Here is a 17,393-nt window from a genome sequence, read left to right as displayed (position 1 = left end):
CATCACTGCGTTACCAGAGGAGGTTCAATGGCCCTGATACAAGCACAACAAGGAATTAAATCCCCCATGCAATTAAGATCTCCAGAGAGAAGAGCAAAAGGCACGTTTGCTTTGCAATCAGTACAATAAACTCTACCATTGGAGCAGCAGCAAAGTCAACATCCAAAGGTAGGAATATAGGAAGCTGCTTTTTACTGCCTTATACTGTTGGTCCATCTTGCTCAGTATTGTCTATACTGACTGGCAGTGGCTTTCCAGAGTTTCACACAGGAGTCCCTCAGTTCAACCTGGGCATGCTGCCCTGGGCTCCTACTGGGAGGAAGGGTGGGATATAAATCTAATAAATAAATAAAGGCCAGGGATTGGGCCTTCTGCATGCAAAGCAGCCGTCCTGCCATTGAGCTACGGCCCTTGCCAGCACTGGATTCCAAAATGACCAGCAAAAGTTAAAAGAACTGAAGCCAGGATTACCAAAGCTATGTGGATACTGTTATTCTGTAGTTTAGTCACTAGGTGGCAACGGACATGGTTGTATCTGGTTAGAGCTGGGGATTTCCTGATGATGTTTTTGTCTCACTTCTCAAATGGTGTGTTCTCTAAATCTTTTACTCTAAATCTTGCAGCTCTGTTTCCATTCTGCTGCAGTCCATCATCCATCAAAAACTACATTATTTATCTCTCTGTCTGCCGTAGTAACATTTACATAAATTATGTAAATTACATTGCCATTATGTTATTTCACCCCATTCATTTCTATTGAAATGAAACAATGCAAAGGGGGCAGGAGTAGTCAATTACGTATTGATTGTGGACTGAAAGCAACAGCAGCAAATACCAATTGTATTTACTGGATTGATTTCCGTTCTGGACATGGGATGAGTAATCAACCATTGGCAACTTCCTCTCCTGTTTTCACCAGAATTCTCTGATATCCCTAGGCATGACTATTCATCAAATAGTTAAAAGCGTGCGCAACTCCCTTCCGAATCTATCGGCGTGTCTTATGGTCGTCTGTAACCTCCTGACAGCATTTCCCAGCCTCTCAATCCTGTACTGTGGTTTGAAGATTGTCATGCACCCGAAGGGCTGTTGCTTTGATAGCATAAGACAGAAGAAACAAGTCTCTTTTGTGCTGTCATTTTTAAGGCTGCTTTAGAGGAGCTGCAGATCAGCAGGAGAAGTGGAGAGGCAGGGAAGGGAAAATAACCCACACAATATATTGTGTCTAGAAATCATCTCGGTTGCCTGCAGCTCCCATGGTGACAACAAGGGATGCCATTCTCAGCTGATAAAAATAGACATCGTCCTCACAGCTCAGTCCAAGATGCAAAACCCTTCACACTTTTCTTGAGAACAAATGGGAACACCTTCAACATCAATATGATTTCTAGACTGTCAAGATAAATTCAGCTTGAACTCTATGAGCCTGAGTTGGGGTACACCAATAATTAATAATAATGGGATGCTTTATGGATGGTTGAATCTGTCCATTTTGGTTTCTCATTTTTCCAGTTCACTTCACCACATTTCTGCACTAGCTTGCAAATTATTGCTTTTTAAAAAAAATCCTGATGAGAATTCCTCAGCATTTTAGTGCTCATTTGCCACCACACCAAAGAAGACTCATGACACAGATCTGGAATAATGTTATATTTATTTAAATATAACAACACAAAGCTTTCCAATTATAATCCAATAGCCAAATTGAACTTACTTCGGGCACGTGAGGATAACTAACTGGGAGGTAATCTATCCTCCAGTTTGTCTGGGCATGTAAGTCAGAACCTACCTTGACTCCACAGCAATGAAAATGGGTGAAATTAACCCTCCTTGCTGGTAGAATCAATCACGTGGTTCCAACCTTTGCATCCCGGCCCCGCCGTACAGGCGTTCACCCTGATGCGCAAGTTGGTTCCACGTTGACACTCCCAGATCCCCACAAGCCACACATGACCGTTGGTTCTCTAGTGAGTGCCCTCAATTAATATGCCTCAGTTACCTTCTTTATATCCCCACCTTCCTCACCTGCCCGAATTCCATGCCAGCCAACGCAGGACAACCCAACCCCCCCATAATGGCCAATTGAATTAAAAACCCCAAGCAGTATGGAGTAGGCAGAACCAAGGGGATTCTGAAATCAGGATCCCCCCCAAAAAATTCCTACTCAGCCCCAATATTTGGTGACCAGCAAAGGCCCATACTGACACGGGAGGGGGGGCGGGTGCCGCAAGGCAAAGAAAGGTGCAAAAACGGAGGAGGAGCTGGCTTATAAGCCTACAAATTGTTCCCCCTCATTGGTTGAACCAGCCCACCTGACCCATTTTTAAACATATCCAGAATGTTCCCGAGCCTTCTAAAGAACTATGGGTGGTGGCAAACACGCCCCTCGCATAATGCAGGAACGCCATTCTCAGAATATACACATTCCCGAGTTATAATGCCTTCTTGCATGCTAATTTCACTAATAAACTCATGCTTACTTTAATATACACTTTTCTTTTCTTTTTTGGTTGGAGAACAGTGCAAAATTTGGAGAAGTGTGAATTTCAAAGGATATCTGTGTTTCAGTTCACATATAGTATCAGGAAGTGTGAATTTGGTAGATTCACAAACGGGAACTGAACCCACGTTCTCCCTCCTCCCAAGGCTATAGTCAAATATAAACAGGATTGTGTGCACAGTCCATTCACACAGCACAAGATCCCAATGCTGAACCATTATCATCTACAAGACCACAACCCCTGAAGCTCTTCCAGCCCCCTCTTACACCAGCAGATGAGCTTGGTGCCTACTCTTGGACCTAAGACCCTCAGCAAATCCTAAGGTAGGCCTCTCACTTAGGAACAGCTCTACCTGGAGATGCATCACCAGTTTTCTTCTGTGAAGTGGGTATTTTGTGCTAGTTTCTTGGATTTCCGAGCTCCAAAATGGTTAGTGACCCCTCTAGTCCAACATAGCCTTTCCTTTGCGGATTCCATGTGCAGGATGTGGAGGCAATAGCCCCCTCCCATTGTTTCTCCCCAGTAGCTGGTAGCCAGAGGCATACTCCCTCTGATCCTGGAAGTCACACAGAGCCTTCATGACTAAGACTTTTCTGTCATGAATTCATTTAATTCCCCTCTTGAAGCCACCTCAACTAGTGTCCTTCACCAACAAATTCCATAGGAACCTAGGAATCTGCCTTATACTGAGTCAGACCATTGGCCCATCTAGTTCAGTATTGTCTACACTGACTGGCAGCAGCCCTCCAGGGTTTCAAGCAGGATCTCTCCCAGCCATACCTGGAGATGCCAATGGGGATCGAACCTGGGACCTTCTGCATGCAAAGCAGATGTTCTGCCACTGAGCGATGGCTGTTCCCTTCCCAGCTCTGTCCTTCAAACATAATCGTTCTCACAATCTTCCTTTGAGATGTTTCTCTGCTTCTGTCTTCTCTGCCCTTGATCCTCTTTTCTCTGAGGCTTATAAAGCAAGACAAACCCTCCCATACCTCTGTTCTTCCAACCCCACACTCCTGAAGTGTGTCTCAACTTGATTCCAAACCGTTGGCATGGGTGACCAGACTCAGCATCTCCTCCAGACTCATTAGATCACATCTGAGAGATGCAAATGCTTCTAATCCATATCACCAAACCTTATTCTGCTCCAGCAGTCTCAAAGATGGCTCCATGAACACAGATGCAGAACCCAAAACTTGCACCAAAGAGCCACTCCACACATGATGTGACCACTATGCTGGGTTTGCCACCAAGTATAGACCTGTAGCCAGTTCAAGCTTTCTGAGCGTACTATGATATGCATCTTTCCAAAGACGTGCTTGTCTTATAATGTTCCATTTTTAGGCCTATACTAAAACTGCAATGTCTGAATTGATCCTTCAAGATGCAAGATGCATACACGTTACACAAAAATGGTCCCAGACTCATCAATATCCAGACACAATGTACAAGTACGTTACTGTAAGAAAACCTAGGCACCAATGCTGATATATCCAGAGCCGCTGTAAGCAGTAGATTAGGGGTGGGGAACCCTTTTTCAGGGCCAAGGGCCACATTCTCTTCTGGGCAGCCTTTCGGGGGCCACATGCCAATGGTGGGCGTGGCCAGAGGCAAAAGTGGTGGTGGGGAGCAATGAATGCAAAATTTATCTTTGTATAGTAGGCTAATTTCTACACACATACCTCTGTATCCCACATCCAGAGAAGCAAGAGGCATTATCACAGTTTGAGGACACATTCCAGCCAGGCAAAAATACTCAGGGAGAGTGAGAAGCAAGGCCAGTGTGGGTGTGTCCTGGGAAGGGATGTGACCTGGGCCAGATAGAGAGTCCTGGAGGGCCACATTTGGCCCCTGGGCTGAAGGTTCCCCACCCCTGGAAAGACCATATGAAACCTATCCCCAAATTTGAGTCAAACATCTACAGGCCAAACTCCCTACTATTCTGTGCTAATCCAACAAGCATTGTTTTTGCAATTCGGTTGTGATGATGAGCAAGGAAGGAGAACTCATGCCAAAAGGAAAAAAAATAGTAGGGAAAACTAATCGTAATAAATGCCAAACCCCCCCCCCCACAAAACACCATCTTACTTACAGCCAACCATCATCATGGCTACCGAAAAGATCTTCTCTCCGTCGGTGGTTGGAGCGATGTTTCCAAATCCAATCGTCGTAAGGCTTGTCATGGTAAAGTAGAGGGAAGTTATATAAAGGGAGTCTTTACTGGGTCCTCCTTCCCACTGCCCTGATCCCGTGGAGTTGTACCGATACGGCGTTCCAATGCTTTCCGCCAGTTGGCAGAGCCAGCTGTCCTTTTTGAGGCTATTTGTGATTTCATCGATAACCTCATAGTCCCCGATGCTGTACCATATACAAGCTAGCCAATGGGCCACTAGTCCAAAGACACAGACAAGAAGCACCAACACCGCGGCACCATATTCCAGATAGTGGTCCAATTTCCTGGCAACACGGCCCAGTCGCAGAAGGCGCACCACTTTTAAGGAGCTGAAGAGGCTGCTGATCCCCTAGGAAGGAACGAAACAAAAGTTTACTTCTTTGTGAAATGAATAACACAGCAAAAAATTATTTGCACTGAATGCTGAGGGATCTGGGAGGAAGCCCCCCACCTTTTTCTTTTTTGGTCTCTTCTTTTCACTCTAATCGAAAGAATTCATGGGAAGCTACCTTATATTGGGTGAGGCAATTTGTCCATCTCACCCAATACTGTCGGCCACAGAGATGGGAAAACTTCGGGCACTATTCAACTAACGCGTCCCATCAGAACAAGGAGTTCTGTTTGTGCAATGGGACTTTTCCCCCTCTCCTCCCCCACACACTAGGGTTGCCAGGTTCAGGGCCTGAGACTGATCCTGTATCTTTAGGAGAAGAGAAAGTCAACCAAGTGCAGGTGTTCTTGCAACCCTGTAATGGGAAAAACCACAAGGTGGAATTCTCCCTTCTCAATGCACAACTTTTAAAGATACAGAAGAGCTCTTGGTTGCAACCCTACTGCACACACACCCTGTGCTCTCCCCAGATCTGTTCCACATGGTTGATGGAACCTCTAGAACAGATTTAGGGGGCATGAAGGAGGGAGGAGAGGGGGAGACTATTCTGTTGTGCAAGCAGAAATCCTTGTGCTGATGGAACGCTCATGGAACGCTCACAGGGGATACAACCCTTTTTCACCACATTCCCTCCTAAGGGACTTTCCTGAGGATGCATGCTAGAGGCATATAGGGTCACAGGAAAAAAGTGGCAGACCAATAGATGGGATTCCTATCACATCCCATCCATCCCATCCCATACAGTGGACTATAATCCAGCCACACGGAAATCATACATTTCTACACACATACCCCTCTATCCTTGCAAGAATGATTGTCACAGCTTGGCACATTCCAGCCAAGCAAAAGCACTTGAGAAGTGCACAGAGCAGCACAACTTAAGAGTCTTGAGGGCCACATTTGGCCCTGGGCCTAAGGGTTCCCACCCCTGGTTTACTCCAGTAAGATCATGGAGAGTCACTGCCATTCTTGTTCCCTGTTATATAAGCCTTTTAACTGGAGATGCCAGAGAATGAACCTGGGAACCTTTGAATACAAAGCATGTGCTCAACTACTGAGTTATCTTGAAAACAGAAGATTGGGGAATAGCTAGCAGAGCTGTAATGAAAGCCTTTGTGTATGATATTGGCTATTTGGATAGAGAAGCTTTCCTGAACTTGGTCAATACAAGTTCTGAAGCTACACAGCTTTTTTTTCCCCTAAGATCAGTGGACTTGCCCATTGGTCCATGGGGCCTTAAAATCCCCCTTTTGAGGAGTGTTTGTTTAGTTCTGTGTGTAAGCACTAATTGATGTCCAGGACATGGACTAAAAATAGATTGAAATATAAAATCATTCTCTGCATAAGTACTCACATTGATTTTGTACTCCGGGCTGAAGAAGTGCTCCCCATTCTGTAATATTCCCCTCATGTTGAAGTAGGACATTGTGAGCCCCCAAGATTCACTCTTTTTAGCCAGGGAATGCAAATATCAGCAACATAAATATTTATTTGGGCTTCCATCCACTTAAAGTTAGTTGCCCTTAAGTACTCTTGACATCCATGGAGCTAGAGTTAGTCGCAACTAAACTTCACACATCAATTTCATTCATTTCTATAGGAATATGATTTTGAAAGGATTGGCCTCTTGAGCTTCTGAATAGCTGAAGTGCCCAGCCCACATTGTCTTGCCTGCTTACGCAGTTCTCAACAGAACATATGTCTAACCACTGAGGGCTAATGAGCCATTGTGGAGAATGTTGAATGTTACTAAGCACATACCCTTGGTTTACAGAAGATGTTTTCCTTGGATGATGTTGTTTCCTCTTTCAATGACTGTATGCCTCATTTTGGACGTTGTACATGAAGGGAGAGGGAATCATAGGCTCATAATTAATTATACTCTAAATTATATATAACTAGCTCCTGCATTCAGAATCGTTACTGATTCACTATAGGACCATTCCAGCAAAAGAATTCCACGGCAAAAACCCCCAAAAAAGATTCAGCAGCTAAAGATGCTTCATTTAAGAGGAAGCAAGTGCTTGTTCTTTCCATGCCAAGTTTAAATTGCCCTTTTCTGCACATCATTATCGAATCAGTCTAGTCAAAATGTTGGGTAATTATATTATCAGCCTGTAAGACGCTGGAGGTTGTTTCAGCACTGGAATAAAACTGAAACTCCTGTAGTTGTCTGCAATGTTTCTTTTTAAAAAATCGTTTCACACATACTCTAAAAGGGGCTGTATTCAGTTAAGTCCTACTGAGAGTAGACTCATTGCAATTAACGACCCTAAGTTAGCCATGCCTATTAACTTCATTGGGCCTACTCTGAGTAGGACTAGTACTGAATACCACCCAAAGTGCACCTTGTGAGCGTTCTCATCCCATTTATTAAACTAGGTTTCAGCAACAAGAGACCACCTGAGGACTTTGCAGCAGATAGCAGAGGACTCAGATGAGGATTACCTTCAGCCTACTTTATTTGGAGCCCTCCCAGGTGGAGTACACAGTCCTGCCCCCTATCCTCTGTCCCTGAGTCCCCTTGCAGTACCTCTGTCTCCTCAGTGTTGCAGTAGTCAAATGAGGCAAGGTACCTTTCCCCAGCCAGCCAGTCCCTCCAGGGAGGCAGAGTCTACCATACTTCAGGCCTGGTCAGCCTACATAAAGCTTCAGTTGTCTCTAGTTCCCTGCAGAGACAACATCTTTCGTAGCTGCCTTAGCAGGGGCCTTTAGAGCTGTCCAAGGTCCTGTAGCTCTCCACGTGGCTCAGACTCGTGACTGGACACTGCCTGCTTCCCCTGCGAGCCCTCAAATTCCCACAGAACTGGATATACAAGGCCAACTTCAACCCAATGAGAAGTACCAGTTCTTCACCCCAGCTGCCAAACCAAAGGGGGGAAAATGTGTGTGGAAAGAGAAGTCACTGTGGCAAGGGGGCATTCTGATGGTGAACTCTGGAGGATGGGGAAGCCCTGGCACGACACTGTGCTCAAGGAGCATTTATGGTGGTTGCGTGACTGCAGAGAGCCATAATTCAGAAGCTGGTGGAAATTCTGCAAGCAAACGAATCCATTGAGAGAGACATTTCAAGTTGAGCGACTTATGAAGAGCTTAGCCCCTAAAGACCCATGAGCTCTTTAATCCTTCTTTTCTGGTGTTAATGGTAGCAGCATACATCTTCAAGGATTCCCTCCCCCCAATTCAGAGAGAGTTCTTTCCAAGATAAATGATTAAATGCATTTATGCATATAAATGAACTGCTGCTACAGCACTCTGGTGGCTTTGCTTTGAAAAGTCAGATTTGGAGCTAGCCTAAGGAATGAGCATTGAAATCACACAGCCAGAATTTCCTTATAATTTGAAGACTTCAGCTCATTTTGGGTGTGACTGCTGTGATGGGGCAAGATGAATAGAAGGGGCTGGGGGGGCACCTCTTCAGCCCTGCTGCCATTGTCACATGCCTCCTTCTGGATGCGCTCATGTTCAGCTGCTACTATGGAACTGGGGAGTTTCCAGTATTTGTGGAGGCTCCATGCCTGCTTTGAAAACTTGGTCACACCTCCACCAGTACAGGAGATTCCCTGTTTCAGAAGAAGCAGCTGAACAAGAAGCTAGAAAGAGCCACAAAACAACAGAGGTGGGGCTCAAGCGCAGCCCCATAGATCCATCCTACTTGGGTAAGAGATGTTGGAAAATTCCGTACGAAAACAGAAACTGGAGTGCCTTTGATATAGGAAATAAGAGGTCCCTGCAGAGTTAAGAGGAGCAAGAAACTCAATTCATTTCAAGAAGAGAGAGACTGAATGTCCATCTTCAGGAGTTCAGTTGGTTCACCAGTTGGGCTTATGGGAGAAGGAGGACTTTGCCACAACTACCCCTGCTTTGATCATATCCAGGTTAAATTACTGTAATGTGCTGTATGTAGGGTTTGAAAATGGATGGTTGGAAATATAGCGACAAGATTGTTCTCACTGCAACGAGCACATCATACCAGTGGTGGAAGAAGCAGTGCTGTGCCAAAAGTCACCTGCATTCCCTCTCCTCCCCCAGCCACTCTCCATCAATTACTGTGAAAACACATTGACCTGGAAAATTGCCAAAGTTCTAGGAGACATTGATTATGTGATTGTGAGCTTGTGTGGTTTAGTGGCTCGAGTGCTGGACTCAGCCTTAGGCTGGAGGGGCCTGCTTAGAACCCCTGCTGAGCTATGACGCGCATCTTGGGCCGGTTGCTCAATTTCCCTCAGCCTAACCCACCTCACAGGGTTGTTGAGAGGATAAACGTGTCCCCAGCTCTGAGCCCCTGTGTTTTTAAAGATAGGTGCCCAGAAAACCAGTCTGTAAGCCAGATACAAACTACCTTTAAGCACAAAAACCATTATCCAGTTAGGTTACAACTAGAAGCTTGCAGCCAAATATGTATCACAGTATATATTTTAAACCTACAAGAACTTCAGCCTACCCTGTCTCTGCCATGTGCAGTGCCCTCTGTATTCTTCTTCCGAATCTTCCTTTCCCTTACAGATTCCTCCCTCTAACCATCGCCTGTCATTCCAGTCCCTGTTCCGCCCCATTCCAGTTCCACCTCTAGAGATAAGGGGTGTGGAATTAGATGTTGTTTGCATTTTAATGGGAAGAGACCAGATTCTAACTTCTTGAATCACTACGTGAGCCCAAACATAGCTAGCCTTTGAAATGTGCACATCTCTGAATTTTGTCATGCAGTTCTCCAACAAAACAATGCACACAAAAATGCAAATATTACGGGGAAAGGTGCACAACATTGCATACATTCGTGAAAACAGCAAACAAAAAAAGCATCACATTAGGGTTAATTGCTAAATGTGTATATTAGTCAAAACTGCATACAAAAATGTTTATTAGGAGAAATTTGCACAAAAATGCTGAAGGATTTTCATGAGGATTTTTTTTTAAAAAAAATCCCAATTGTTACAGAAATAAGGAGAAGATTAGAAAAATTAGAAACCAAAATTGACAGTTTTATCCACCTCCAGCCCCAACCTCATTTCCTGGGCTGTCTACCTTCCCAGGTCTTCTGCCTTCTTAGCCCCCCGCCCTTGCCTGTCCTTCCCTTGGCTCTTCACCCCTCCTTCTTTCCTAGGCCCTTCTCCTTGCCTTACCTCTGAGGATCTCAGCAACACAGCCTATGACAGCCAGAAGCCCTCCCAGCAGCTCAGCCAATGGCAGCAAGACATCCTCTGGCCACCGTGCACCTTCCCTCACATCACAGCAGCTCAGCCAATCCCTTCCAGAGGCTCCACCACCAGCAGCACTAAATCCCCTTGTGCACTGTAGTGTAGACTATTCATTCCCTCCACTTCTGTATTTTCATTAACATTCAGGAGATGCTCCAAGTATTATGCCATTTTCTTCCCCTCCCAATTCCCTTCTGTGTACAGCAGCAAATGTTACAAATCAGCTTTGTTGCCAGCAGCATTCTTCTAAGCCTGCATCCAAAAGGATTACTTCATTTCCCTTGTTTCCTGAGCTTAACTCCCTTCTCTTTTCTACTCCCCAAACCAATGACAAACAAGAGAGCAGGCCTCATGCTTTCTTGCAACATTTCAGAGGCAGCATAAGCCTTCAGTTAGAAGTGGTACTTGTTAGTGTGTCTCTCTCTCACTCACACACACACATAGGATCTGAATTTAAATATTGTGCACCCATAATCTGTTTCCTCATTTGAGGTGGGGAAATGTCTGAGGGTGGCAATTAAAATTTGATATCCTATAGCTTAAATGATCCGTTATAAATCTTGCATAAACTGAGACACTGTAAATAAATACTTCCGGCCCGTTTTACCCCCAGGCTATCTCGGGAAACTTTTTACATGCTCTCTCTGGGGATTAAACAACAGCAACATGTATAAACTACATTTTCCTTCATCTCTGGCGCACCACAGAATATTCACCCCATCGTGTCTTTTTAAGTGTTCCCCCTACCCCAGCATAGCTCAGCCAGGTTGCATCTTTCTGAAAACTGAATGACGCAAGAATTCCATGAAAACAGAAGACACGTTGCTGAGACTTCTGTCATTGTATGACTGGGAACTGGCACTTTGTTTTAGCAGTTCAATAAACCAGGCATCCTGTCTCAGGAAGAGAGAGGGCTCCTGCACCTTTAACAGCAATGCAGACAAGCGGAGTTTTTGTCACATCTACATGAAAAGCTGCATCTGTCGAAATGAGGGGAGGGGATGTAGCCCAATGGTAGAACACTGAATGCAGAAGGCCTCTGGTTCAGTCCCTGGCATCTCCTAGTATTGCTGGGGAAAACGCCTGCCTGAAACCCTGGAAACCTACTGCCACTCTGTGTAGACTGATATTGAGCTACATGGGCCAATGGTCTGACAGGGCATATCCCCCTTTTATACCACAGTCAATGGAGCTCCTCCAGATGCTGCTAGACTCCAACTCCCATAAGCCCCCAGCCAGCATGCCCAATGGTCAAGGAGGAGGGGAGTTGCAGTCCAACGTCATCGGGAGGGCCACCGGTCTCCCATCCATGACATACGTGCTTATTAATGTTCATTAGTTCATTGCTATTTTCCAGGGTTTATTCTAAGCTTTATTTTCCCTCTGCACAAGCAGCTGACACGCTGCCCACCCCCTAACTTTTTGTAACCCAAAGAAAGAACATGAAAAATGGAAAAGAAAATAAGAATTAACAGAGAAAGAGACAGGAAGGGAATAAATAATGCAACATTTGGAGAAATGCAACAGTGTGGGGGCAAGAAAGACAGAGGTGCTTCGCAAAGAATGGGCAAGTAAGGGGATGTCCCCCAATTATTTGGGGGAGGAGACCATCTCCCTTCCTTAACCTATAGTTAGGTACTGAGACTCCCTTCCCGCACAAAGCATAACGATGAAGCTGAGCCCCCACCCCAAATTGTAACTTTTGTGACTAGCGTTTGCCCTGTTACAAAATGACTATTATCCCTGTGTTGAAGGTTCTGTTTATATTTACTATTATGGTACACTAAGAGTTAATGGCTGCTCAAAACATGCATACTTGTTGTCTCTAACCCATGTATTAGTTGCAATACTGCCGGGAATAAGGCCCAGGACACCAATGTGTGTGTGTGTGTTTGGAAGGACTCTGTCTTTGGAAGGACTCCGTGTGCTGCTGCTGCTGTTGCCATTTACCTACAACTCTGCCATCCTTTTTTGTCTTCTGCTCCAGGTGTATGAAGGGGAGGAGCTGCCTGAGGCAGTGCCTCAGCACACGCCTCGGCATCGCGCAAAGTGCGACGCAGCATCGCACTTGGAGTCATCTTGGGGTTGTCCTGGAGAAAGAAGACAACGGAAGAAACGTTCATAATGATACTGGCTACAGAAGATGGTGGTCAGGTGGGGAGAAGCACGATGGGAAATTAGAGAATGCTTGACCTCCATGGAAATTTTTAGATATATTTTATCATTGTTATAAATTTTTTTCTTTTTGTTTTGTGTACGATTGATTTTGTTTTCATGTTATGTATGTTGTTCGGAGATGGATTGTTCAGTTATGTTTACTTAAAATGTGAATTATTGTTTTTCTTATTATTGCAATTGTATCAAATGTAGAATTTATACTGTAGAAATCACTGCACCGATGCAACCTTAGTCTTAATGCTACATTGAATATAATTCACTGAGGTTTGCTAAGCTGCTACAAGCCAGGCTTCATAAGCCATTCACCTGATGCTGAACAGGAATGATCTTCAGGCAACCAGACAAGGAACCGTCCCAAGATATGTTGTTGCCTTGAAGCAAAGCAGCAAATGCACCACTCCCCCAAGTAGGGATGGGGGAAAGAGTCAAATTTTTCGCATTTTCATGAGAAACTACCTTGTTCGCACTATGGGAACTGAACACACCACTATCCTTCAGAATTCGCCCTTCTCTGAATATTGCTGCACAGTTTTCCTAGAAAACCATGTGTCCCAAAATGCACATCTTAGGGGAACATGTGTATAAAATGCATATATTAGTAAAAATAACATGCAAAATGCATACTATTTGGGGAAATTGCTTGCAAAAATATATCTGTTAGTCAAAACTACATTAACGTGTTTATTAGGAGAAATCCACTAAAATGCTTACAGACGTTCATGCGGATATCTTGGGGGGGGATCATACATTGGTGCAGAAATGTGAAGAACTGAATTTAAGATTGGAAAAATTAGAAACTGGAAGAACCAAAATTGACAGATTAATCCATCCCCATGTCAAGGTGCCTAGTACCCAAAGCCAATCAAGTTATTTGGACACCTGAGACAGATAATCTCACAAGTGCCGTCACTCCAACTCCCTGGCAATAAAAATGCAATGATAATAAATGAAATAATTAACAATATGCTGCCCTTTCACAACACCCCAAATCAGGTGCTAGAGACATCTTCCTCGCAGGGCTGGCTTTGAATTTATTTAGATGATTTATATACCTCCCTTTGCACACATCACAGGGTGATTTTAAAAAAGGATATATACAATCCACAAAATAACCATGTCATAGCAAATCACTAAATGGCAACTACCAAAAGAAGCAGCGGCAAGTAGTGGTTAGAGTGTTGGACTAGGACCTGGGAGACTAGAGTTCAAATCCCCACTCAGCCATGAAGCTTGCTAGGTGACCTGGGCAAGTGACTGCCTCTTAGCCTAACCTACCTCACAGGGTTAATGTGGAGATTAAATGAAGAGCTCCTTGGAGGAAAGGTAGGGTAAATGTAAATGTCCTGCCTTCAAGTCGATTCCGATTTATGGCGACCCTATGAATAGGGTTTTCATGAGACTGAGAGGCAGTGACTGGCCCAAGGTCACCCAGTGAGCTTCATGGCTAAGTGGGGATTCGAACCCTGGTCTCCCAGGTCATAGTCCAACACCTTAACCACTACACCACACTGGTATAAATGCAATAAGTAAGTAAGTAAGTAAATAAATAATCCATTTGTGTAATCAGATCTCTCCTCCTATTCATGCCTGCCAAACAAGGTGTGTGTTAACCAGCTGCCTAAAACTATAAATAGATGGGGCCAGATGCATATCAGTAGGGGGAGAATTCCACATGTGAGGAGCCACCACTGAAAAGACCCTTTCCAGGGGCCCCAAACCACATTCTTAATCCTTCATAGGAACCACCAAGTGAGACTCATCTGCTGAACTTAAAACATGGGCAGGTTGAAGAAGACATCCTTGTAGATATTTGAAGGAAGCTTTACAGAAAGAAGTGGCGTTCAACCTGTTGTGGAGGGGGTTGCACGCCTCCTAAAGAGGTGTACTTTGAGCCACCTTTGCCGCTGGAGAAGCATGCCACCTCCATAACATGGAGCACCACTTATTAGACTAAGCCTCCTTTTCTGCTACATTCCAAAATCCAGCTGTTTCTCTCCTGCCCCCATTCACCCACTCTGTCGAGCATATGACAATGTATCCCAACTAGTAGCCACCAGCCACCAATGCTCTTTAAAGAAATGTTTTCTAGTCATCCAAAGCCACTCAGCTTGCTCCAGAACATTGCTGGCCCAAGACGCTTTGCTGCCTGAAGGAGAGCAATCAGATGCTCCGTCCCCAATACGAGCTGACACCCTTCAGCATCCCAGCACTATTCAGACATCAGTTTATTCCTTCATCTAGTCCTCTAAATTCTACCCCTTGCATTTATTTATTTATTTATTTGTTTGTTTATTTATTTATTTATTTCATTAAACTTATAGACCGCCCCATAGCTGAAGCTCTCTGGGCGGTTCACAAGACAAGAAACATCAAAAATACAATAACATGTGACAATATAAAACACATTAAAAGTTTAAAATGTTAAAAATTAAACAATGTCAGCCCATACTAAACATATTAAAAAGCCTGGGTGAAGAGAAAAGTTTTAACCTGGCGCTGAAAAGATAGCAACTTTGGCGCCAGGCGTATCTCCTCTGGGAGATCGTTCCACAGTTCCCTTGAAGCAGCCTGATCCAACTCGTTGCATGGCAGGGCTGTTCCTACAAGAGGAGCATCATCTGTTGACTACGAACGGTTAGCAAAGAAGCAAGTTATATGAGAAGCATGGTCCTCTCTGCCTTTGATAGCATTTCTGTGAAAATACTGTTCCATGCAGTTCTGCTCCCTTCCTGATATTGCTCAGTTCTTACACCGAATCCCCTATTTATCATGCCAACATAGCTCTCCATCACTATGCGGGGCTTAGTTTTGCCCTCCCCCTTGTGCTTTTCGCAGTACTTGTCATAACATCCAAATTCCTCTAAGCTCGCTATCATCTTCCCACCTCAGCATCTTCTGGTAGGTAAACCTACATTTCTTTGCAGGCATCAAAATCATTGTAGTACTTTCCTTGCGAATCTAAGTACTCAAATCCCATTTCAATCCACATTATGGACTCACAAATCTCCGTTCCTCTATAGCCAGACGACATTTTGCAATGGCACAGAAGTGGAGACTCTTCGACAAGGACGTTGGCCTAAATTTACTTCCAAAGATATGAAAGCTCCATTTGCCACTGCCAAATGGTTGCCATTCTCACTGCCTGCCCAGATTCCATCTAAACAGTGAATAGCATGAGTGTGCATGCACGGGCACTTAACTGGAGTGTGCGTTCATTTTTTAAATGCATGAAATGATTGAGTCCTGGGCAAGGCCTACAAAACCTCTTTTTTCTAATCTCTCTACAAACAGATCAGAATGAATGCTCAATAAAAAGCTCTGCTAGAAGCACCCTGGTACAAGTCATATGAACCTCCCAAATCCTGGGACGCAATCTCTGGATTCATCTCTAGGAAACTGTGTTTCTGAGCTGTGGATTTTTTTCCCCTTCTCCGGTTTTTCCCCTTCCCACATTATGTTTATTTGTAGTTGTGGACATATGTTTATATGCCTGTTGCAGAAGAGAATAATTTGTTAAGCAATACAACCCGAGCAATAACACATAAGCGGCTGCCAACAGAAACATCACAGCCTGCCAGAAGATGAATATGTATCCAGAATTATCCCCACAACAACAGATTGTGTTGCTTTGTACAACATGGCTGTGAATTCTGGGCTTTGTCACTGTACAAAATGAGGCATGGGGTGGAAAAAGTGGTTAGGACAGGAAGAAGTTTTACTCCCCCTCGTAAAACTAGAACCCATCCGGTGAAGCTAAATGTTGCCAGAAGATTCAGGACAGGCAAAAGGAAGGACTTCTTCACATGGCACAAACGATGGACTTCGTTCCCAAAAGAGGCAGTGACGGCCCCCAACTTGGATGGCTTTAAAAGACAGTTAGACAAATGCATGGAGGAGAAGGCTTGCAATGGCTTTTAGCCATGATGGCTGTTCTCTCCCTCCATGGTCAGAGGCTTCTGAATACCAGTTACTGGAAACCACAGGAGGGGAGAGTGCTCCTGCACTCAGGTCTTGCTTGTGGGCTTCTCATCAGCATCTCGTTGGTCACCATGAGAACAGGATGCTGAACTAGATGCATCTTTGGCCGCATCCAGCATGACTCTCCTTATGTTTTTACATCCAAACACTTTATTGGCAATGAGAAAAAAATGTCCGGTTATGATGATGGGTGAGTAGTGTGGCGGGAATATAGAAAAATGGACTGCCTTCAAGTCGATCCTATGAATAGGGTTTTAATGGTAAGCAGTATTCAGAGGGGGTTTACCATTGCCTCCCTCTGAGGCTAGTCCTCCCCAGCTGGCTAGGGCCTGCTCAGCTTGGCACAGCTGCACAAGCCAGCCCCTTCCTTGTTCGCAGCTGGGGGGCAACTGGGCTCCTTGGGACTATGCAGCTTGCCCACAGCTGCACAGGTGGCAGGACACGTAACCTTTGAGCCACTCCCTGTGGGGGTGATCTTCAGCTGGCTCTTGACACCCAGGAGACACGAGCGGGGATTTGAACTCACAGACTCTGGACTCCCAGCCTGGCTCTCCTCCCCTCTGTGCTATACCAGTTAACTCAGTGTGGGGGAAAGACCTTGTTAATTGTTGGGAGGGGGAGTATTCTACCGTCCTCCACATCCCCCTTTGTCTATGAAACCCCTGTCATTGCTATGGTCAGGACAGGTTTTGCCCTCATTGTGACATTGCATTCCCTAGGTCAGGGGTCAGGAAACCTTTTTCAGTCCCAAGGCAGCATCTCCTTAAGGGCAATCTTGGGGATGCATGTCAGTGGTGGACGGGGCCCGAGGCAAAACTGAGTGGAGCAACAGATGCGACTCTTACTTTTGTACAGGGAAAGACAGAGACTTCTTCATACACCTGCACACATCTCTCTGCCCTCCATCCAGGCAAGCGAGAGGTTTTATCACAGTTCAAGGGCAGGCAAAGCCACTCAGAGCAGGGCCATTGCGGGGT

The 17,393-nt window shown here is 44.9% G+C and overlaps 1 protein-coding gene across 2 annotated transcripts in view; it reads right to left on the bottom strand.

Moving 5' to 3' along the window:
* KCNH5 (potassium voltage-gated channel subfamily H member 5) overlaps positions 1-17,393 on the bottom strand; it is a 282,255-nt gene that overhangs the window by 196,721 nt on the left and 68,141 nt on the right. For both annotated transcript variants that reach the window (XM_061613287.1, XM_061613288.1), the window contains exon 7: positions 4,591-5,020. In XM_061613287.1, coding sequence (XP_061469271.1) covers positions 4,591-5,020 — 430 coding nt within the window. The remainder of the gene's footprint in view (positions 1-4,590; positions 5,021-17,393) is intronic.

This window comes from Rhineura floridana, chromosome 2 (assembly GCF_030035675.1).
Source record: "Rhineura floridana isolate rRhiFlo1 chromosome 2, rRhiFlo1.hap2, whole genome shotgun sequence".
NCBI lineage: Eukaryota > Metazoa > Chordata > Lepidosauria > Squamata > Rhineuridae > Rhineura > Rhineura floridana.
This window is presented reverse-complemented; position numbering and strand designations above follow the sequence as displayed.